Raw genomic sequence first — 23332 nt, 5'->3', positions numbered from 1 at the left:
CATCTCTGGGCCTGAAATCGAGTTTTGGGAGGAATTTCAGGGAAGTGCAGATGTGTTCAGGATAGAGACAGTGAGACCACTTTGTTATATGGGCCTGTCTTTGTGTCCATGGGTGTGTAAGCATCCAGGTGGGGTTGTGGGTGAGTGGTAAAACTGGAGGGTGGAAACATCTAGAACATATGCTGAAATTCAAGGAATCATTAAGAGGCTTACTTTTCCTGTGATCCTAGGTGTTAAACCCACTTCACTGATTTTCTGCTTGTCCTTAAATGAGTCTGCAACTTTTTTATTACCAAGAAAAACAAAGATTTATTTTAGGAGTAACTGAAACGTTGTAATAAATTTGCAAGTTGGCAAGGTCCTCAGAGAACATCTAGTCCAGCTTCTGATACAGATTTGGAAATGGAGGTCAGGAGATTGTGTTACATGCTGTGGTCTCCCTGCACTCCTGACCTCTGCTTGGGCATGATAGGAGAGGAGAGAGCGCTTGGTGCTTGTCTTGCTTTGAGGCTAGCCTGGGGGCCTTGGCTTTGACCAGGATGTGAGTCCTAGGGGAGGAGTGTGTGCATCTCTTAGCACACTGTGGAACCTGGTAGGGGTGGCCGTGGCTTTGACCAGACATTCTGGTGGGTCGTGACTCTGACCATAATGTAGGTCCTGGTGGGCTGCTGAAACTGTGATCTTGCTTTTAGCCCTGGGGCCATGGCTTTCCAGTCTGTATTCAGTCCTAAGGGACTATGGCTACACCCTAGCCAGTTTTCCTTCCAGACTTCCGGAGGTGTGGAGGGCTAGGCCCCTTTCTCTTTTGCTTCTAGTCAGTCCGTGTTAGGGCTGTATTGTCCTAACTAGGGGGTGGCCTCCGTTGTTACATAAAGGAGAAGGAGTGAGAACGTGGACTTTAGAGGCAGGAGCACTCAAGCTGCGTCGTGGCTCAGCTGGGTGACCTTGGGCAAAGAGCTGACCCTCTAGGTCTCAGGTTCCTTATCTGTGAGACTGAGACAGTCATCATCCTTGCACTATGAAGCTGCCGTGAGCCTCTTTTTTTAAAGTTTTTTTTTATATATATATATATATATATTTATTTATTTATTTATTTTTATTTATTTATTTATTTTTGGCTGCATTGGGTCTTTGATGCTGCTCGCGGGCTTTCTCTAGTTGCGGCGAGCGGGGTTTACTCTTCGTTGCGGTGCACGGGCTTCTCATTGCGGTGGCTTCTCTTGTTGTGGAGCACAGGCTCTAGGCGTGCGGTCTTCAGTAGTTGCAGCATGCAGGCTCAGTAGTTGTGGCACACGGGCTGAGTTGCTCCACGGCATGTGGGATCTTCCTGGCCCAGGGCTCGAACCCGTGTCCCCTGCATTGGCAGGTGGATTCTTAACCACTGCGCCACCAGGGAAGTCCTGTGAGCCTCTTGATAAGTGCTTGATAAATGGTAGCAGGTAATTTTGTAATTTATCATCACTGTTGTTTCTTTGCTTCTCCATATCTCAAAGTCAGGGATTGAAGCTCCAAGCCAACCCCCTTTCAGGTGGCAAAGGAGTTGAGGCCCAATGGGAGGGGACTTGCCCACGTCTCACTGCCCCTGGGGCAGGCCTGTGTTTCTCCAAGCTCCAGGTATGCAACTGAAATGTGGCTCTGGCCTGAGCAGAGGGGCTCGTGCCATGGCACTGCCTCAGGGTGTTGCAGTGGGTGGGACTGTGAGCTGGCCTGGCACAGGAGGGCTTCCTGGAGGAGGAGGTAGCACCCAAGAGGCTAAAGATGAGACCTGAAAATTGTGTGGGGGTTTGGACACCAGGCTAGGGTCTCACAGTTCACAGCAAGGAGGGAGTGAGCAGGGAATGAACAATGAACCAGCACCCCAGGTCCCAAATCCGTATTCATGCAGCATTTTACCCTCCGCATAGTGGGCTTCTAACTAGATTGGAGGACCACAAGGACAGGTGGGAACCTGAGGGTCAGGGTGGGTGGAAGTTGACTTGATCGCAGGGCTTTATAGAGAAGAGGATGAGGGGCCCTAGTCTGTGCTGTGTGGCGGGTTGTTTTTGGGGTCTAGTCCGAGCTCCTCAGGGCAACAGAGGCTGGTTGGCTGAGGGATGTTCCCTGCCTTCTCCTCCCCCACTCTTCATGAGCAATTCTTCTTCCTTTTGATAAAATTCAGGGCTACACAGAGGGCCTGGAAGCTGTTACCTTTCTGGTCATTGACCTGGAGGAGCTCTGGGGGTAGATGGGGTAGGAGATGGAGAGGGGACTCGGGGAACATGGCAGAAAGGACAGTATTTGATAGCTTTTCTTAGCCAAAAGGTGGCAAGACTGCCTGGGTAAGGACACGACTGGTGTGTGCACAGGACAGTAGGAGAGACAACTTTCTGTCCCCTCTGAACAGGACAGTGATTCCAGTTTGCTTTATTTTAAAGTACTCTCCCTTCCCCAGCCCGGCCCAAGGAAGTCGGGGCAGGTGCAGTTCAAGACTCAGTTCTGGAACCCACTCCAGGGACTTGTGGCCGCCCCTGTGGAGGTACCACCAGAAAGTAGTCACCAGCACCAGGCTTGTCTCAGCCTCTCGACTCCTTGGGCTCCTGTGGCCTTGAGCAAATTTACAGATAATTTACAGGAACTAGTGAGAAAAGCTGAGTTGACATGTCTTCAGATTTCCTTCCACACATGCCCCATGTTCTGAACTGTGTGTTCTGCTGTCCTGTTGCTCAATGTTGAGGTCCTGAGGGCCCAGAGCTGCAGCTCCAACTGCATGCCCCCACTCACCTGGTCCACTCGCCCTTGGTTCAAGTGTGTTCCCTCTGTGTGGGCCTCGGTTTGCAATTTCTCCATTGCTGGGACTTCCCCAGTGTTTTGCTGTTGCAAGCAGGGCTGGTGTGAATATACTTGTACTTTGAATTTTCTTTTGTGTCATTGACTTGGGATCTTATCTTGAGGAACAGAGGTGATAGGTAATTTATTGCTCTCGTTTTGTGCCCAGACCTGATTTGCTGCCCTGCCTGCCCACCATGGCTGTGCATGGGGCGGGGGGATGCTGTCACCAAACGCTGTGGGAGGAGGCCAGGGGCGTCTCTGGGAAGATGGAAACTGTGAAGAGGTGATGCAGAACCTCAGCCCTGGGGTCGTGGGAGAGCCCTTCAGGGAGCAGTGGGAAGGGGTGGCCTCATCAGAGGGAGCAGGCTGGGTGCAGGTTTTTCCCACAGTGAGTAGCTGATGCACTGCGCTGTGGTTGCTTGGGAGCCCTGGCCAACCGGCCAGAAATTGTGCAAACAGCCCAGGACTCAGCAGCACTGGCCTGGCCCTCAGGATGCAGGGCCTTGCCTAACTTGTTTTGCTCTCAGCTTAGCCAATGCTGAGGTTTTTGTTTTAGGTTTTTGGGTTTTTTAAAATAAATTTATTTATTTATTTTTGTCTGCGTTGGGTCTTTGTTGCTGCGTGTGGGCTCTCTCTAGTTGCAGTGAGCAGGGACTACTCTTCGTTGGGATGTGCAGGCTTCTCATTGTGCTGGCTTCTCTTGTTGTGGAGCACGGGCTCTAGTCGCACGGGCTTCAGTAGTTGTGGCACGCGGGCTCTATGGCGCAGGCTCAGTAGTTGTGGCGCATGGGCTTAGTTGCTCCGCGGCATGTGGGATCTTCCCGGGCCAGGGCTTGAACCCATGTCTCCTGCGTTGGCAGGCGGATTCTTAACCACTGCACCACCAGGGAAGTCCTAATGCTGAGGTTTTTCTGCTAGTTTCCTCACTCTTACTCACCGTCAGGCTGTGTCTGTAGGATCCCTCCAGAATGGGTCACATTTGCCCATAGGTCATGCACAGGAGCGACAGAGCCCCCACTGGCAAGCAGGGTCTTTTACTTCTCTTCGGGGCCTGCCTGGAGACAGACAGTTGCATCTGCACCCCAAGTTCCAAGGGCAGTCCTGAGATACATCTGTGCCCTTAGCCAGGTGGGCTGCCAAGTCCAGGCAGAGGGCACAGCTTCCTGAAAGTGTTCCAGCTCTTACATGGGGATATTGCTAGGCGTCGCTGAGGGATTATCATCCCATTTTACAGGTGAGGACACCAAGGCTTAGAGTTGCCAGTAAGTGTCAGAGTCAAGATAGGAACCCAGGCCTGACTGACTCTGACCACCTCTGCACTCCATCTCCAGTGAGGGAGACAGGTGAAGGGTGGGGTCCAGCAGTCTGTCTGAGGAGGGCTACCAGGTGAAAGCACTTGCAGAGCTATGTGGGCAAAGGAGGGGTAGTGACAGGTCCCCACCTCTGTCCATCTGTCTGCTGTGGTTTTACCTGGCCCAGGTCCTGAGGACGATGAAAGGGAAGCTTCCTGAGGCTTCTGAGGTGAGACCACACTGAAAACGGAGCTGGATCCCATAGTCTGGCAATTCTGCTGCCTTGGTGTCTGTCTTAGTGGGCCATGGATTGGGGGGCTGGGTACAGACTCTTCCCCGCCTCTAGCCTTGGCAGCTTCTCTTTTTGGCACACCGACCTCGTGGCACATGGGATGGCGGTGGCTGGCTATCAGAGGGACCGCCTTTGTGGCGTTGGCCTGGGTCTCTGGTGTCAGCCCCTTGTGGCCCTCACCCTGGTGGGTTTTGAGGTGCCTCCGTCTCCTTCCCTGCCCACAATTTTTGAGCACCAACTCTGCCAGGCCTCAGGATCCCGAATGGCTCAGACACTGCCGGGATGCTTCCACCCCAAGTGATCAGTTGTGGAGAGCAGACTCATTGGCGAGATGACTGGGTTGAGGGAGAGAGCGCAGCAGGTGGGCTTGCAGGTGCCTTGGAGGAAGGACTCACTGCAGAAGCAGCTTCCGGGCTTTGTGGATGAAGAGAAATTCCCCCTGGGGAGCGGAAGCAGTGGTGCTGTGTGAGCAGGAATGCTGAATGACGGGTTCCTGGATGACAGGCAGGCATTGAATACCCCACTGGGTTTTGGCTCTGTCCCACCTGCCAGGGGAATTCCCCCGCAGAGTTTGGCCAGGGCCGTGGCAGCTCCAGCTTTATATCTGATGGTGCACATCAGGGTAAATGCTGGCGAGATCCCGCGGCGTCTCCCTGAGCACTGACAGGCCTGGGGAACTGGGCATGCCAGCGCTGGTTAGAGACCGGGGTCTGGGGGTGCCCAGGGAGCTCTCTGCTGCCAGGAGCCTGGGAAGGCACATCTGATGCCGGACCTGGAGGGAGGGACCCACTGAGAGGGGTCCGGCCTCCTCAGACACTGCTCCTTGCCTTTCAGTTTGCATGACCAACTGCCCAACGCTCATTGTCATGGTGGGGCTGCCTGCCAGGGGCAAGACCTACATCTCTAAGAAGCTGACCCGCTACCTGAACTGGATTGGCGTGCCCACACGGGGTGAGACTCAGCCTTGGCTTTCCAAGGGGGCTTTGGGACTTTGTGGGGGAGCGGGGAGGAGTGAGAAGGCGGGACTGCCACAGGGCCCAGGGGTGGGTCAAGGTCAGGGGTTGGGGAGGGATGCTGTTGTGTGAAAACTGAGCCTCTCCCTTCCCCCAGAATTCAACGTTGGCCAGTATCGCCGGAACATGGTCAAGACATACAAGTCTTTTGAGTTTTTCCTTCCAGACAATGAAGAGGGCCTGAAAATCAGGAAGTGAGTTTGTGTGCATATGTGTGTTTGTTTATGAAGAAGGCCCTGGAGCCCAGTTGCTAGTGATGACCAACCTGTTCTTGAGCCCTGGCCTTGCCCTACCCTGTGGGCTGTAACAGGGCTGGTTTCTTGACCTCTCAGGATGTGGTGGGGGTGAGGATGTGATGGGTTTGGGGACAAAGGGAGTGGGTATGTGGCCCCTTGGTGGCTCGCCCTGCCCTGCCCTGTGGGATATCTGTGGGAGGGGAGCATGGAGCTTCAGGGAGATGGTGGAGGCTTAGCCAGGGCCAGGGCTTACCCCAGGCCATCCATGGGGATGGGCTCTGATAGGGAGGGGAGCCCGAGGTGAAGCAGAGATACAGGCCTCAGGGGTGCGGCAGAGTGGGAGTGGGACTACCTCCTGACACCTTCTCGAAAAGCCAGAAGGATCAGACCCAGAACTGGGGCGTTTCCTCCCTTGCCCCAGGATAAGTCTCCTACTGATATTTGGAGGATGCTTGTCATGTTCTTGGCATGTGTTGGGTAGGCCTTGGCTTTCCTTTGAAGTTGCCTCAGTGTTGCTGGGTGACGAGATGGAAATTTGCATATGATACCACTCCCCCTCTCTATTCAGACTTGAATTGATTGCTTTCTCCAGAAAAACTGAGCACCAGCTGTGGTCTGAGGAACTATGCTATGCTGTTCTCGGCATGTGTCAACTGAGGGATCAGGAAGCTTCCTGCCCTTGTTCTGGGCCCAGCCATTGTGGGAGGGCTTTGAGCAGAGGTTGGCCCAGCTCTAGTGACCTTCCCAAATCAAGCCCCAGGCCAGAAGCCCCTGGTTATGGCCATGGTTGGCCTGCTCCCTCTCTGGCCACCAGGGGGCAGGAGTTCCCCATCGTGGGGCTTGGCCCTTCTGTGCCTCTGCTGTTGGGTCAATGGGGCTGGGCGGGCTGCTGCACCAAGAAGGGAAGTGGAGTCTAACATTCAGGCCTCTGGGGCCGAACTGTGAATTGTGGGTAAAACTCAAGGGTGGACCCTCTGTGATAACGACCCAGACAGACAAAAGTGAGGGTACTGATACTTGAACCTACTGTGTGCTGCGTGTGTGATGCCCATTGCCGCCCCCCGCCCCCCAATTTAAAGATGAGGAAATTGAGGCTTAGCCGTCTCACACAAGATCCCAAGTAACTTCACAGAGTCCAGACTTAAACCTAACCCCATGTACCACTAAAAACTGTCCTGTCCATCATTCCGGAAGTACTCAATTTGTAGATCAAAGGTTGCATCAAATGCAAATTCTGCAACAACCTCAAGCTGTGGGCACTCATTAGCTGCTTTGATCTTCCCTACAGTGGGCCGTGGTGCCTCACTCCCCTAGATGCTGAGACTGAGGTCAGGAAGTGGTGGTATTGTCTGGGATCCCTCAGGGTTTGATTTGAAGCCAGGCCTGTCTGAATCCAGAGTGTTTGTGGGGAGAATAAGGAAGCTGGCATTCCCAGAGCTCGCTGGTCATTCTGCTCAGACTGCCCAACGAAGGTAGGAACATTGGGATTAATTCTCATGGCGAAACCCAGACTCAGAAGAGGTAAGGAAACTGGTCCAGGGTCACCCAGCTGGAACAGAGGCCCCAGCAGTAGAAGCTGGGGGCAGATTCACTTGTGCCTCTCTGTAGGCACACCCTCTGGCTGTTCCTAGAAATTCTCCCTCGTGTATCCAAAGCCTGGGTCTGGCCCCTGGGCCATGGGGCCATTTCCCATTAACCAGCCCAAAATGTCCCACAGATAATTGGCAAAATAGAAAGATCAAACTTTTTAAAAATGGGAAACCTGGGAAGAGAAGCCTGCATTTCCCAGAGGCCCAGGTACGTACACATTGGTGAGCTTCCTAGAGTTGCACGATGTGGAGGTCTGTCCCTAACACTGGGCACAGTGGAAGATCTAGAAGAGGGCATGTACAGCCATGTGTACATGTGCAGGTGCTCCCTTTTTATGTACACATGGGTATGTGTGTAAATACACACCAGGCACGCTCATATATGTGCACACAGTCACTGCAGGAAGGTGTGTACACATACCGTATGTACACACATGGGCGTTCACACACGTGCGTATCCTCTGTGTGCATGTTTGGACACATATAAAAACTTATAATCGTGCACACAGGTGTGCAATACCCCATGTGCATGTGAACACATTCAATCATACCTATGCCTTTTCAGTCACATACTACACACGGGCTTGGGGACACTGAGGTGTTTTCTCTGACACCAACTGGTGTCCAACAGTTCAATTCATTTCAATTCTGACCCTGTCTACCTGCAGTTAGCATCAGTTCCCACAGGTTAAGGACTCAGTCCCTCAAGACTGACCCCACTTCACACACCAGTCACAAGTCTCGGCGGGGGGCACCCGTATTTCTAACTGGCTATAAATTGGGGGTTCCCACAACCCCCTCTTCAGCAGATTACTGTTCCAGCTCACAGAGCTCAGGAACATACTTGAGTTGTGTTTACTGGTTTATTATAAAGGATACAACTCGGGAGCAGCCAAGTGGAAGAGGTGCACAGGCAAGGAAGGGGGCAGTGCGGGGAACTTCCAGCCATCTCGGGGTCTGGCACCCTCCCAGCACCTCATCTCTTCAACCTGGAAGCTCTTCAACTCTCATCGTTCAATTCATCTTCAGCCCCCATCTCCCTTCCTGGAGGATGGTGGCAGGGCTGAATGTTCCAACCCTTTCATCACTTTCTGGTGATCAGCCCCTTGCTGAGGCTGTCTAGGGGCCCCAGCCTGAGTCACTACATTAACATCAACTCAGGTGTGATTGGAAGGGGCTCCTTGTGAATTACAAAAAAAAAAAAAAAAAAAAATCACTCCTATCACTTAAGAAATTCCAAGGGTCTTAGGAGCTCTGCCAAGAACCCAGGACAAAGACCAAATGTATTTATCAAACCACACACACCCTCTTGTATGTGCACAGCTGCACTTCCACAGGGGCCCAAGGAATGCTCACAGATGCTCACTCACAGACTTACACATACACATATCCCCCCATGCATGTGCGTGCGTGCCCATCCACACTCACACCCACACGTGCGCAGGCTCCCAGGCTGTTCCCCCAGCATCTCCACCTGGGCCCTGAGATCCCTCCTACTTGGTGCAGCCTCAGCCAGAGCAGCCCACAGAGATCTTAGCCCAGAACATGAGGCTCTAAATGTGGGTGGCAAGAAATGGCCCCAGCCATGCTGAAACTGTAGAAATGTGTCTCGGGGATGTGGGGGGCGCTGAGAAGCTCTGGTTCTTTATGTCTCAGTGCAGAAAGAATTCAGCGAGAGACAAACTGATAGATAAGTGATTTATTAGAATAGGACGCTTGTGAGGTTTACAAGCGGGTGGGCAGGAGGGCACCATGCCCAGAACTTAGTGGGCTACAGTTTTATAATCAAATGAAAAGTGAGGAGGGGGAGAAGACCACCTTCTTCCTCATCCTTGAGTAGACATCAAGCTTCCATCATCAGCTCCTCCTCCTCCACATGGGGGTGGGGGGGGTAGTTTTCTTGTCCCTACGTGGTCAAACTGGGACTGTCATGGCGCAATGGAAATGAGCAAAAAGATGGTAACGTATACTAAAATATGGTAAATCAGCTCAGGTTTCAGTATAATGTTACCCTTTCCTTATGCTTTTGTTTTTAGTGAGCACAAAGGAGCATGTCCTAAGAATCATTAACTTACCACTGGGCAGGATGTGGGTCTCATTCCACCATTGTTTTATTGTCTGGGGGCATGTCTCGTGCTTCTGTTGCATGGTTTTGTTGTTAAGCAAGGCCTGCTTGGTTTTGTGGTTAAGCAAACCTGCTTTCCCGAGTGATCATTTTCTTACAGATGTCTCCCATACTTTTTCCTTTACTTCTGATCCCTTAGTGGGATTAACTAATCACCTACTTTGTCCCTTTACTCTGTCCTTATCAATGCCAGATTCCTGGACTCTCAGAATTCAGGTTTTTTGGCAGAAGAAAGCACTTTGGGGTTTTAACTGAAAAGCCTAATAGGGCACAGAAAGGTCACAAGGAGGCATAAGAGCAGCGCTCCTTCCAGTGACCTGGACTCAGCTCTGCCCCCAGTTTCCTCGTGACCCCAGCAGTCTGGTCGGCCTCTGTTTCCATGCTTGGGCACACTGGCCTGGCTTGGCCTCGCACAGTCCTTTGATGCACTATGGGTTTACACACAAAATCCCAAGATCAAACAAATGGGAGATCTAACTTTACTCTTACATCAAAAAAGTACAGGTAAATAGTGTTTGGGAGGAAAAATTTTCCCTTCTTGCCTTCTAGGTTCTTTGGCTGGTCTGATAATTAAATTGACATGACACAGATTAACAGGACAGAAAAAAAGTTTAATAGCACGTATACCTCCTACATACATGTGAGAGACCTGGGAAGCCCTCTCCTTAAATACCATCTTCAGCTGAAGAGAAAAGAAGATGTTGTGGGTGAGGAGTCAGGGGAATTTACAGGAAAAGCTCAGTAAACGAGGGTAAGGTTGTTATGCAGATTTAAATTTGTGCCTTCAGGGAATTCCCTGGCTGTGGACTCGGAGCTTCCACTGTCTGGGGCCTGGGTTCAATCGCTGGTCGGGGAACTAAGATCCTGCAAGCCGTCTGGCGTGGCCTAAATCAATCAATCACTCAATCTGTTTCTTCAGCATTGATAATAGTTTCTAGAGATAAGGTCATCTCCCTCCTCCTGGTACAGCGAGGGAGACCCCCTTACAAATGGAGATTTCCCTTATACTTGTAAATGCCTCTCAAAAAAGGGTAACTTCTACTCATGTTTTTAGAGCTTCTCCCCTGTCTGCAGTGTCATAAAAATAATCAGCCTAAAATAATCCTTATGCCAAAGAGACATATTTTGGGGTGGCAAATTCTGCTCCCCTGCATAGATAAAAAGTCAAAGTGATTTATCTATCTTCGGACCTTATAGGAGAAATGGATAAAGTCAGAAAGATCCTTATATGTGGCAATCCATTTTGCAGCAATAAACGGAAAGGCTGAGATGTCTGAGGACAGACAGTGTAGTCAGTGGTCAGTCATGGTGAGGGTTTTGCCCTTCCAGAGCACCTGTGGACCTGGGTGCGAGAGGCAGAGACACGGCACCCTCCTCCAGAAGGGATCATGTAGGGCCTTCTTGGTCCACTGAAAGAAACGAACAGCCTAAAAGCTGAGACTTATGTTTTATTCCGTGAACAAAACTGAGGACTTAAGCCTAGAAGACAGCCTCTCAGATAACTGAGGGACTGCTCTGCAGAGATAAGGTAGGTGCCATGTGTGGGTTCATTCCTTTGATATGCACCTCAGCTCTCTGGGGCCAGTGTCCTGTTCTTTCCCATTCTGAGTCCCCTGAGGGGGCACCTTTGGGGGCAGCTGCAGTGGCTGCTGGCTTGATGGCTGTAACACCCTTTGTTTGCTGATACACCAGGTGGCATTCTTAGTCCACATCTCCCTTCTAGAAAGGAAAATTGAACATTAAGCTTAATGCTGCCTTGGGGGCCAGCAGTACTGTCTCTCCTTTCCCACCACCGGCACCCGCCTGCCCTGCCCCCAACACACACACAAGGGAGTGTCTGGTTTTAAAAGTGCTTATTTTGATAGGGGAAATGCATGACACTTAGAAATCATGAATATGGCAAAATGGCAGGCTGGATTTGTTCATGATGAGATGAAGAAGGAAAGTACAGAAAAGTGGTATTTCAAAAAGTATTCCTGTATGGGTACCAAGGGGGAAAGGGGATGGTGGGATGAATTGGGAGATTGGGATTGACATATATACACTATTGATACTATGTATAAAATAGGTAACTAATGAGAACCTACTGTATAGCACAGGGAACTCTACTCAGTGCTCTGTGGTGACCTAAGTGAGAAGGAAATCCAAAAAGAGGTGATATATGTATATGTATAGATGATTCACTTTGCTGTACAGTATAAACTAACACAATGTTGTAAAGCAACTATACTCCAATTTAAAAAAAGAAAAAAGTATTCCTGATGGCCAGGAGCACATAGCCTTCCACCTACAGGAGCAGGGTTACCAAACACTGAAAATCTTCCCAAGGAAAGAGAAACCTTGAAAAGAGAGAAGGGGCCCCAGGGGCTGCCCCCTCTCCTGTCTGGCATAGGATATATCCCTAACCTGCTGCCCTGCAGCAACCAGTCAGGTGCTTGGCTGACCTGTGTTTTCTCTTCTGAAGGCAGTGTGCCCTGGCAGCCCTCCGAGACGTTCGGCGGTTCCTTAGTGAGGAGGGGGGGCATGTGGCGGTGAGTATAACACCCTGGTGGTATCTGGGAGTGACATGTGGGAGCCCACATACTTCTACCCCTTTTACTTTTCAGGCATCTGGAGGGGAAGGCAGGGTGTATGTGGCCCTAGATACCCCTGGGTACCAGCCCCTGGGAAGAAGTCTGCAGCTGCTGTGCTGGAAGAAGCCAGAGGCCAGATGTGGGCCAGGCATTTCCCTCTGGGCTTGTGGTTGTGTTTGACCCTGCAGGACTTCCCTCTGAATACTCACATTCTTGGCCACTCCACAAGTTAGAGGTGTCATGTTACCTAAGTCTTTAGCAAATGTGATTTCTCCTGGTGTGGAGAGCATCCAGCCCAACATTTGGTGGCTATTCCAGGAATCAGTTGAATGCTGGATAAGGGAATTCCCCCTCTGTGTTGGCCCCTCCAGTCAGATGGACAGGCGGGACGAGGCTGAGCAAGGGTGTCTGCAGGAAAGGGCCCTACCCCAACCCTATGTAGTCAAACACGGGCTATTTTTTCCTTCCTTTTTCCTCTTGAAGGCATGCATCCTGGAGCTCTGTCCCCCAGCCCCATCTAGATCATTTGCCCTCTAGGTCTGTCTGTGGCACAGCTGTCACCCTGGGAATTTCCTTCTCTTCCCTCCTCAGTTGAATGCCCTGCTCCTGGATCCCATGTCTTGCTTTTCCTTGCTTTACTGACTTGTTTTGTTGGAGCACATCCTCTAATAGCTTTCTGGGAAAGGTACTTGGGAAGTAAATTTTGTGAGACCTTGCATGTCTAGAAATGTCTTTTCTTTATCCTCACATTTGATGGATGGGTGGGAAGAACGTTTCCTTTAGAATTTTCATGACATTGCTCCATTGTATTGCGGCTTCTAGAGTGGCTGTGGGAAAGTCTGATGTCATTCTGATTTGCTGATCCTCCTTAAAAGTTTTTTTTTTTCCCTAGGGAATTCCCTGGCAGTCCAGTGGTTAGGACTCCATGCTCTTTCTGCTGAGGGCCTAGGTTCAATCCCTGGTCAGGGAACTAAGATCCCACAAGCCGCACGTTGCGGCCAAAAAGAAGTTAAAAAAAAAAAAGTTTTATTTCCTAGAGGAAACTGGGGGCTTCTTATGCCCCTTCCTCTGGGGAAGCTTTTAGGGTCTTCAAGGTGATGTGCTTTATGGTGGGTCTTCTCTACAATGCTGGGTCCTTGGGGGGGGACCCTTTCCATCAGGAAACTCTTCTCCAGCAGCTCAGAGAAATGTCATATATTTTACTTTGTTAAACCACCCCCGCCGCTTTCTCACAACCGAGTCCCCACTCCCCTCCCATCTTCTTCTTTTTTTTTTTAATGAATTTATTTATTTATTATTTATTTATTTTTGGCTGCGTTGGGTCTTTGTTGCTGCACGAGGGCTTTCTCTAGTTGTGGTGAGCAGGGGCTACTCTTCATTTTGGTGCACATGCTTCTCATTGCGGTGGCTTCTCTTGTTGTGGAGCACGGGCTCTAAGCGCGCAGGCTTCAGTAGTTGTGGCTCACAGGGTCTAGAGCGCAGGCTCAGTAGTTGTGGCGCACGGGCTTAGTTGCTCCGCGGCCTGTGGGATCTTCCCGGACCAGGGATCGAACCCGTGTCCCCTGCATTGGCAGGTGGATTCTTAACCACTGTGCCACCAGGGAAGTCCCTCCCTGTCCTCATTTCTTGAAGTTCCTTTTATTCTGTTTGATTTAGTCTTTGTTTTTCATGTTAGAGGTTTTGCTGGAGCATCCAGTGAGCCCTGGTCAAATGCCCTTTGTAAAAAGTTACGCTCTAAAAGCTGCTTGGGTGGGCTGCACCTGAGTGCTGGGCAGGCCCCGGGGGGGGGTCACAGACTGCCTGGAGGAGGCAAGGAGGGGGCCTGGGGCTCCACTTGCACCGCCAGCCAGTCCTCCTGTTTCTTCTGCACACTTGTCCCTTTTTTCAGAGATGCCTGTGCCCTGTTCCTGACTACCGTGGTTCTGCACAAGCAGGTGTGCTCTGGTTGGTATAGGCTTGTGTTTGGTCTTCTGTGTTTCTCTGAGCCAGTTACCATGTGTCTGTCTTAAAAAACTGTGTTGACATTTCCTATCTCCTCTCCTCTCCTGTTCCCATTTTACTGGGGTGACAGGATGGAGTGGAAGTAAACATGGGTTTAGTTCTCCAAGTTTAACTAGTTTCACTGGAAGTCTTGTGAGTGAGTGCCTGCTGCCCTGCTTCCAACTTCCTTGGGGTGCTCCCCAAGGAAGGGGAGGACCAGCGCAGCCATTGCAGGTCTGAAGGAGACTGGCCAGGCGGATGGCCGGACGGCAGCTGGTCCTGATGAGAAATCTGGTCCCTGTGCTACAGCTGTCGGGTGGCCCCCCACCTTCTCCAGGGCCAGAGGCTGAGTTAACCCCATTTTGGTCCTAGGTTTTTGATGCAACAAATACCACCCGAGAACGGAGAGCGACCATCTTTAATTTTGGGGAACAGAACGGCTACAAGGTGAGGCCTCCTTGGCTTACCTCCTTGGTTGGGCTGTGGCACGTTCGGGCCCTCTGGGGCCACTTTCTCGGCCTCCTGAGGCCCACCGGCCTCAGGCAGGTGGGCTCCTGAGTGGATTTGGGATATTGATTTTCTCTCCACCTGGAGTTATCTTTCTGAGGAAGTGGGGGTCTTGGTGGGAGAGTCCTTCATAGGGCGGCACCTGCTCTGGTTCTGTGCTCCTTGACCTGACCCCACCCCCTGAAGAAGGGCCTCTGGGCAGCATGGCCCTCAGTGGGTAGGGAGCTCCGGGGAGCCAGGCTCAGGGCCCTAAATGTGTCTCTGGTTCCTTCCCTCCTGCCCACCCTGGTCTTTGCTGCAGACCTTTTTTGTTGAGTCCATCTGTGTGGATCCTGAGGTCATAGCTGCCAACATCGTGGTGAGTGGTGCATCTGACCCTGTGGGAGCAGTAATACAGCCAAGATGGCCTGTGACAGTGAGGTCCATCTCCAGGTTAGGCTGGTGCCTGGGCCGACCTTAACTTGGTCTTCTTGAACATTGTGGGCAGGGGGGAAGGCGGTAGATCTCTGGGTCGGGTGGGGACTGCGATCACAGGATGTCCAGTAATACTCTTAGCGCTGGTGTGGGAGCTGGGACCAGGGAGCCACTGGACGCTTCCGAATGGGACCAGGCCCCCTGGGAGGCCAGTCCTCCTGCCCAGCCTCCCCTCCACCCAGCATCCTCCTTGGTCTCCGACCTGCCTGGCCTCCGGCCCTGATGTGTCCTTGCTCTGTGCCTGACCCCGGCAGCAAGTGAAACTGGGCAGCCCTGACTACGTCAACCACGATAGCGATGAGGCCACGGAAGATTTCATGAGGCGCATCGAGTGCTATGAGAATTCGTATGAGTCGCTGGACGAGGACCTGGACAGGTGAGGCAGGGCAGCGCTGTGTCCTCGGCTGCGGTGGGTGGTAGGTGGGGTCCACTCGGCTGCCTCCTGTGACTCCTCAAGGTGGTGGGGCTGAGGGACCACCTCCGCGGGCAGAGATGGTCTGTCCTTTTTTGTTTCTTTCCTTGGGGTGGAAATCGTGGCCCAGAGGTGACTTGCGGAACCGTAGCTGCTTTATCTGGAGCTCTGTGAGTCACAGTTTTCTGCTATTCCATCAGAAAATCAAGCCTGTTTTCTATGCAGAGGGTCTTCCCACAAGGCTTTTGCAAACAGTACACGGTCTTCTTTCAGTGGGTGGTCTGTGTTTTGAGAAGGGGAAGGGGTGCCCAGACCCTGCCTACGAACAGCTGGCAGTAACCAGTGCTTGCGAGCCCTGCCCGCCGCCCTCTGGAACAGGGATCTGTGGGACTGAGTGCTGGGTGGGGACAGCAGCCAGCCACCGGCAAGCTCTTTCCCTAAAGGCTCAGGTGGTAGATATTTTAGGCTTTGAGGGCATACAGTCTCTGTTGCAGCTACTTAACTCTGCCGTTTAGTACTAAAGGAACATAGATGATACGTAAATAAATGGGCATGACTGTGTTCCCATAAAACTGTATTTACAAAACCAGGCTGAGTTTGACTTGCTGGCCATAGTTTGCCAACTCCTGTATTATAGCAGAAATGGGGGCAGTGGTTAAGTGAATAACACTTAAGGAATTAAGTTAACTTTAATAACTGAATAAAGTATTACTCAGTCCTTATAAATCATGCTGAAGAGACATGGGAAAGTGTATGTTATGTAGCATTAAGTGAAAAGGGTGGAATATGAACTTGTACTTGGGTTGTTTATAATTACGTATGAATATATAATTACGAACCAAAGAAGTCAAGTGACTGCTGGGGGGATGTTTTCTGGGATGTTTGCGGGACAGTCCCTGGACTGAGTCCCCTCAGTGAGGTTGGTGCTGATCCAGTGCTGCTGCCCCGGCCTCTGTGGTTCTCCTGGTCTCCCCGCAGCATGGCATTGCTCCTTGTGGCTCTGTTCTCCACGCTGCAGGGCTGCACTGGTCCAAAGCAGGGAAAGCGGCAGAGCTGGGCTTATTGGCTGCTGCCACCAGCACCATCCTCCTGTGCTTCTTGTCTCGTCTACCTGCTGCCTGGCGTGGAACATGGCGGCCACTCGGCACACACACATGACCCGGGCTGGGTTCTCGGGGGAGGGTTCGCTGGGGGAAGGAAAGGCCAGGCCCATGGATGGCTGACCAGGAAGACTGGAGGGGAAGCGCGTTTGCCAACTACTCCCAGGTCAATCCTGGAAAAAACTGTCTCTTGTTCACCTTACAGATAGTACGTTGAGAGCTCATAGGTAGGCAAGAGGGGCCTGGGGGACATAGCACAGCGATGAAGGTCCCGATGTGGTAGGACTGACCCCTCGCTTTGAATGTCACCTTTCGGGAGCATGATGAGTGTGGAGCACCTCTCACGGGGTTTGTCTGTATGTCATGCGTGTCGTGTTGCTCCCACCTCACCCCCATCACTCGCGTACCAGCTGGCAGTCCTGTGTGTTGTGGTCTCAAGCCTGGTGGGGTCAGAGATGCAAGGCTCTGAGGCTGGTTCCTGGAGCTGGCAGGGCGTGGCCTCAAGGACCCCAGTCACACTCACAGGCTTCTCTCTACCTTCTCTGGAAAGGGATCTGTCCTACATCAAGATCATGGACGTGGGGCAGAGCTACATCGTGAACCGCGTGGCTGACCACATCCAGAGCCGCATTGTGTATTACCTCATGAACATCCATGTGACGCCCCGCTCCATCTACCTCTGCCGGCACGGGGAAAGCGAGCTCAACCTCAAGGGCCGGATTGGCGGGGACCCAGGACTGTCCGCCCGGGGCAGGGAGGTCAGTGTGTGTGTGTGTGTGTGTGTGTGTGTGTGTGTGTGTGTGTGTGTGTGTGTGTGTGTGTGTGTGCGTGCGCGCGCGTGTGTTTATTTCTGTGTGCATGTGCGTGTGCTGGTGCTGGACGCCAGCTAACATGCAATCCAGGTGGATGACCTCATTCAGTCTGGAATGTTCCCATTGTATAGGGAAGGTCACCAAGCAGATGCCTGGATCTCTGGCTTGCACGCGAGCTGTCACCAGCTGATTCCCTTTCCCTGGAGAGGCATGCCATTCTGGGAGGGAGCTGAGTTGCTACAGTGCAGCTGATGCTGTGCTACAGTCCAGGGGAGACACTGAAACCTCAGTGGGAAGGTCACACAGCCTAGGGCACATGGTCGGGGGGTGAGCACTGGCAGGGGACCTGATGAGCCACAGCTGGAACTACACTGAGGGTCTCGGAAGAATGCACAAGGACAGCACTTGTGGGTGTGGGTGTCGGTGTCATCGAGAGTTAGTTCGTGTTTTTTGCCAAACCTGTTTTCTCTAAGGCTGGGCCCCGTGGACCCTTTGAGGGCAGCCCAGGACCTGTGCATCTGAATTTGCTTGTGATGTGTTTCAGTTTGCCAGGAGTCTGGCCCAGTTCATCAGGGATCAGAACATCAAGGACCTAAAGGTTTGGACAAGCCAGATGAAGAGGACAATCCAGACGGCTGAGGCCCTGGGTGTGCCTTATGAGCAGTGGAAAGTTCTCAACGAGATTGATGCGGTAATCACCATCTCTTCCCTCCACTGCCCAGCTCTGGGCACAGCTGCGCTCACCCAGGGTGACAGTGTTGAAGGGGGTCAGGGAGAGCTTTTTCTTTAACATTTCATTATTGTTTAGGGTTCTGATGCATCCCTCCCTCCTTCCCTTCTTTTGTATATAACTAGGTATACAGAGTGATGATTTGATGTATGTATGTATTGTGAAATAATTATCACAATAAGTTTAGTTAACATCTATCACCACATAGTTACACATTTTATTTTTCTTGTGAGGAGAACTTTCAAGACATACTCTCTTAGCAATTTTCAAATATATGATACATATTGTTAATTATAATCACCATGCTGTACATTACATCCCCAGGGCTTATTTATCTTATAACTGGAAGTTTATACCTTTTCACCCTCTTCAGCCATTTTGCCTACCAGCTGGCTTGTCATGCTTTTAACTGCCACTTTCAAATCAACAAAACCTCAAAGGGAAAAATGATGCCATATACCAGGTTCACCTCTTTGGGCTTCCCTTCACTTCAGGATCTTGGCCCCTCAGGTCTTCTCTGCCTTGTGGCTCTAGGGTGATATCAAACAGATTTATTTATTTATTTATTTATTTATTTATTTATTTATTTATTTATTTATTTATTTCTGTTTGGCTTTTCTAGTAGCTCTCATTGGAGTGTTAGTCTAAAACAAGCTAGTCTACCATTGCCTGATATGGAAGTCTCGAGATCAGATTTGAATCCTACAAAGATCACCCCAACTGATAGAATTGTTTTGTTGGGATGAGGTGGGGGGACAAGCTGGAGAAGGGAGACTAGTTAGAGGTACTTGCAGTGGCCTGGTGAGGTGGTGACATCTGGAACTTGGGTGGTGGCAGTGAAAGAGGAGTAGATGGACTTGAGGGATGTTTATTCATTTATTTATCACATATTTATGTGAGGCTACTCTGTGCTAGGAACTGGGCCAGGTGCTGGGGACCAAGATCCTAATGAAAGGATAGAGGCTGATGATGCCCAAGCAGGGGTCTAAAAAGGATCTAGGGTGGCTCCAGATTTCCAGCCACTGGGAAGGGTTCTGGGGCAAGGAAGGTGATGAGCTCACCTGAGGGCAGGAACTAATCTACTTTGTTCACCGCATCGTAGGTGCTCAGTAAATATGTAGTGAATGAAAGGAAGATGTTCCTGGGAGATGTTCAAGAGCAGCTACCCAGGAGCCAATCCGATCTCCAAAGAGAGTTGGGGCTTGGGCATCTCCCCCACAGACATGGTGCTTGAAACTGTGGAATGGATCAGGTGGCTGAGGGAGGCGAAGTAGGACCCAGGACAGAGCCCAGGGGAGCCCTGGCATTTAAGGGGCTGTGGAGGAAGCTATGGACAGGTGTCTGGTGAGGTGGAAGGGAAACCAGGCTGATGGGGTCATGGGAGTCAAGGCAGAGAGGAGGAGGCAGTGGTCAGTGGGGTGAGATACCATAGGGAGGCGGAGTGAGGCCAGGCTCCAAACTGACCATTGGGATGACATAAGACCAGTGGGATTCTTGGCATGAGCCTACTGGGTTGGTGCCCAATGGGAATGGGTGGGGAAGTGAGTGGGGGGCAAGGGACTCAGAGTCAAGGGAGACTTGGCCGTGTGTAAGCTGATGGTGAGGGTCTGGTAGAAAGGGAGAGAATGAGATGACAGGAGGCCCTGAGTGGTGGCGGAGGCCCAGATTCCAGGGTATCAGGAGAGGAGAGGGGTGCAGGTGGCCATAGAGTACTGTGTCTCAGAACTTCATGGAGGTTTCACTCAAGAGTGAAAGGAAGGAGGAGTTTCCAGTGGGCGTTAGCCAAGGGGAAGAGTTGGCTTGTCTGGAGACCAGGAGTCTTCTGTGGCCCCCTTGTCTGTGTTCTGGGGGCGATCCTTCACCCCTAGCAGATGGATGCAGCTGTGGAAAAGGCAGGCACTCATTCAGCTCACGAGCTTGTTCAGTTGTGTCCCTATGGATGAGATGGAAGCAAGTTGGACAGAGGAGGTGAGGAGTAGGGAGGAAGGTGATGAAGCCACATGCCATGGAATCCATCCCCGCTGGGAAAGAGTGGGGAAGGGAAAGGGGGCATCCATGGCATTATGAGATTGGAGTGGCCACAGGCACAGCATTCATGTAGGGAGCCAGGCCAAGAAAGCTGACAGTGGGCTCTTAACCAGGGACATCTCCAGAGGGTCCCTTGGCAGCTTGGGCCACCTGGCCTCATGGAGGAAGCCTCTTTGTGAGTAAGATCTTGTCCCCCGTCTGGTTATTGCTGGTCCACAGAAAACCTGTGACCATTCTTTTATTTGCTCTAGTACTTTTTCAGTTGATTATCTTAGCTTTATCTCAGGGAGCTGTCATATCTTCTGAAATAAGGATAATCCAGTTGTTACCTTCCCAGTTTAAGTGCCTTGTGTTTCTGTTGTATATTCTTTTTTTTTTTTAGAAAGTCTATTTATTATTTATTTATTTATTAGTTATTATTATTTTTTGGCTGCGTTGGGTCCTCGTTGCTGCGCGTGGGCTTTCTCTAGTTGTGGCGAGCGGTGGCTACTCCTCGTTGCGGTATGCGGGCTTCTCATTGCAATGGCTTCTCTTGTTGTGGAGCATGGGCTCTAAGCGTGTGGGCTCAGTAGTTGTGGCACGCAGGCTCTAGAGCACAGGCTCAGTAGCTGTGGTGCACAGGCTTAGTTGCTCCGCGGCATGTGGGATCTTCCCGGACCAGGGCTTGAACCCATGTCCCCTGTGTTGGCAGGCGGATCTTAACCACTGCACCACCAGGGAAGTCCTAATACCTGCTTTATCACTTGCTATTTATCTCTCCATCCCTGAGTTATCTTGATAGTTTATTTTATTCAAAATTTATTTGTTCATGAGAATAAGTTATTAGTACGTAACAGTAGAGTATATTCATGTAGTTGTATCTCAGTATCAACTATTACCTCTGTTCCCATCTTTTGATATTGTGGGGTTTTTCTTCTTAATTAGATATGTCAGAGATTAGTCACTCATTGAATTTTTTCCCCAAAGAACCAGATCTCAGATTGTATCAATTCTATTGTTTTTCTATTTCCGAATTCATTTATTTTTTTGCTTTTATGTTATTTTCCTTTTACTTTCTTTCAGTTTTTAAAAAAGCTTCTAGAGTTTATTGACTGAGGCATTTATAGTCATTCTTTCTTCTTCAATAATGAAAGCATTTAAAATGATTTTCTGATGGATTTTATTGTGTTGAAGTCCAAGAATGTGACCTGCAGTTCAGCCTTTTGGAATTTTTTTTTTTAATTAATTAATTTATTTTTGGCTGTGTTGGGTCTTCGTTGCTACGCGTGGGCTTTCTCTAGTTGCGGCGAGCAGGGGCTACTCTTCATTGTGGTGCATGGGCTTCTCCTTGTGGTGGCTTCTCGTCGCTGACCACGGGCTCTGGGCATGCAGGCTTCAGTAATCATGGCATGCGGGCTCAGTAGCTGTGGCTCATGGGCTCTGGAGCACAGGCTCAGTAGTTGTGGCACACAGGCTTAGTTGCTCTGTGGTGTGTGGGATCTTCCCGGACCAGGGCTTGAACCCGTGTCCCCTGCACTGGCAGGCGGATTCTTAACCACTGTGCCACCAGGGAAGTCCCAGCCTTTTGGAATTTTTAGAGGCTTTGTTTGTTGCCTAGATAGTAAATTTTCATAAACATCTCATGGCCATTTGAAAGCAACTGTTGCCTGTTAGTTAGATACAACATCCAATATATCTCCATTATCCAATTATATGGAGGAATCACAGGGTGTATGTGTCAGTGTGTATGTCTGTGTGTGATAATGAAGCTTTCTAACTTTTAGAGTCTCATATTGAAGTATTTAAGATGAAATGGAGTCATGTCTAGCATTTTCTTCAAAGTAATTTCTTTCAAAGCAATTTTTTTCAAAATTGGTTGAGAGGGAAGCAAGTATAGGTTTAGTTGAAACAAGATTAGCTGTGTGTTATTAACATATATGGCTAAGAGGTGGGTACATGGGTGCATTATACTGTCGTCTGTACATTTTTTTAAAAAATAAATTTATTTATTTATTTATTTATTTTTGGCTGCATTGGGTCTTCATTGCTGTGCACAGGCTTTCTCTAGTTGTGGCGAGTGGGGGCTACTCTTCCTTGCGGTGCGTGGGCTTCTCATTACGGTGGCTTCTCTTGTTGTGGAGCACAGGCTCTGGGAGCACAGACTTCAGTAGTTGTGGCACGTGGGCTCAGTAGTTGTGGCTCATGGGCTCTAGAGCGCAGGCTCAGTTGTTGTGGCGCACGGGCTTAGTTGCTCCACAGTATGTGGGGTCTTCCCTGACCAGGGCTCAAACCTGTGTCCCCTGCATTGGCAGGTGGATTCTCAACCACTGCACCATGAGGGAAGCCCTGTACTTTTCTATATGGTTGAAAATTTTCAAAAGAAAAAGTTTGTGTATCTCATTAATTTCAACTTTAATTATATCATTCAAATTTTCTGTCTTTTTTTTTTCTATTTGATCATATTGAATGTTAAATATACTCTAATTATAATTTTGTTGATTTTTCTTGCATTTTCAAGAATTTTGCATTATTTTACCTTTTTTTCTTCACATATTTTGATGTTTTATTATAAAGTAAAGTTCATGACTTAGGAATTTGTGGGACATAAAAGGAAACAGATGGCCACTCCAATTAGGTTAATTCAATGAGGATTTATAAAAGAACCCTTTTTCAAAGATAATGGGCAGGATATAGGGACCTCGTAACAACAGGGACCATTGCTTCCCTTGGGCAGAGGAGAGAGAGGATATAGGAACCTGGGGACAGGGAGCAGTGAGGAAAGGGCAGCCTGGTGGGATGGAACCTTGGGTGAGGGCCTAGACCGCTGAAAGCAACTTCTTCAGGAAGGAGTCAGAGTAAACATCTCAGCCTCACTCTCCTCCCTCCCTGTGACCTCCTGCCAGTGTTCCTCATGGCCTAGCCCAACAAGACATTAGTGGCCATGGGAGCCTTGTAGATGCGTGCACAAAGGTCAGCCTCCTGGGGCAGAGAGCAGGTGGAGAAGCAGAAGGATATGGAGGGGCAAATGAGAGGAAACAGCACAGACTTCCTTCTGTTTCAGCATTTAAAAGATGCTGTTCCATTGTTGTCTTCTTCTTCTTCTTCTTCTTTTTTTTTTTTTTTTGGCTGCCCTGGGTCTTCACTGCGGCGCGCAGGCTCTTCGTTTCAGCGTGCGGGCTTTTCTCTAGTTTCGGCGTGTGGGCTTCTCTAGTTGTGGCACGCGGGCTCTAGAGGGCACGGGCTCAGTAGTTGTGGTGCGTGGGCTTCTCTCTAGTTGTGGTGCATGGGCTTAGTTGCCCCGTGGCATGTGGGATCTTCGTTCCCCAACAAGGGATCAAACCCTTGTCCCCTGCATTGGAAGGCGGATTCTTAACCACTGGAC

At 50.4% G+C, this 23332-nt stretch overlaps 1 protein-coding gene across 5 annotated transcripts in view; it reads left to right on the top strand.

Moving 5' to 3' along the window:
* Nucleotides 1–23332, top strand: part of PFKFB4 (6-phosphofructo-2-kinase/fructose-2,6-biphosphatase 4) — a 36854-nt gene that overhangs the window by 535 nt on the left and 12987 nt on the right. For 2 of the 5 annotated variants that reach the window (XM_036868389.1, XM_036868390.1), the window contains exons 2-9: nucleotides 5227–5343; nucleotides 5503–5599; nucleotides 11820–11886; nucleotides 14281–14355; nucleotides 14717–14773; nucleotides 15144–15265; nucleotides 16952–17159; nucleotides 17758–17904. In XM_036868389.1, coding sequence (XP_036724284.1) covers nucleotides 5227–5343; nucleotides 5503–5599; nucleotides 11820–11886; nucleotides 14281–14355; nucleotides 14717–14773; nucleotides 15144–15265; nucleotides 16952–17159; nucleotides 17758–17904 — 890 coding nt within the window. Of the gene's footprint in view, nucleotides 1–4802; nucleotides 4901–5226; nucleotides 5344–5502; nucleotides 5600–11819; nucleotides 11887–13566; nucleotides 13863–14280; nucleotides 14356–14716; nucleotides 14774–14829; nucleotides 14848–15143; nucleotides 15266–16951; nucleotides 17160–17757; nucleotides 17905–23332 lie in introns of those variants that run through there. The other 3 variants (XM_036868391.1, XM_036868393.1, XM_036868392.1) reach the window with 3 other exon arrangements.

Source organism: Balaenoptera musculus, chromosome 11, assembly GCF_009873245.2.
Source record: "Balaenoptera musculus isolate JJ_BM4_2016_0621 chromosome 11, mBalMus1.pri.v3, whole genome shotgun sequence".
NCBI classification, from domain to species: domain Eukaryota; kingdom Metazoa; phylum Chordata; class Mammalia; order Artiodactyla; family Balaenopteridae; genus Balaenoptera; species Balaenoptera musculus.
The sequence above is the reverse complement of the archived record's forward strand: the minus strand, read 5'-3'. Positions and strand labels throughout refer to the sequence as shown.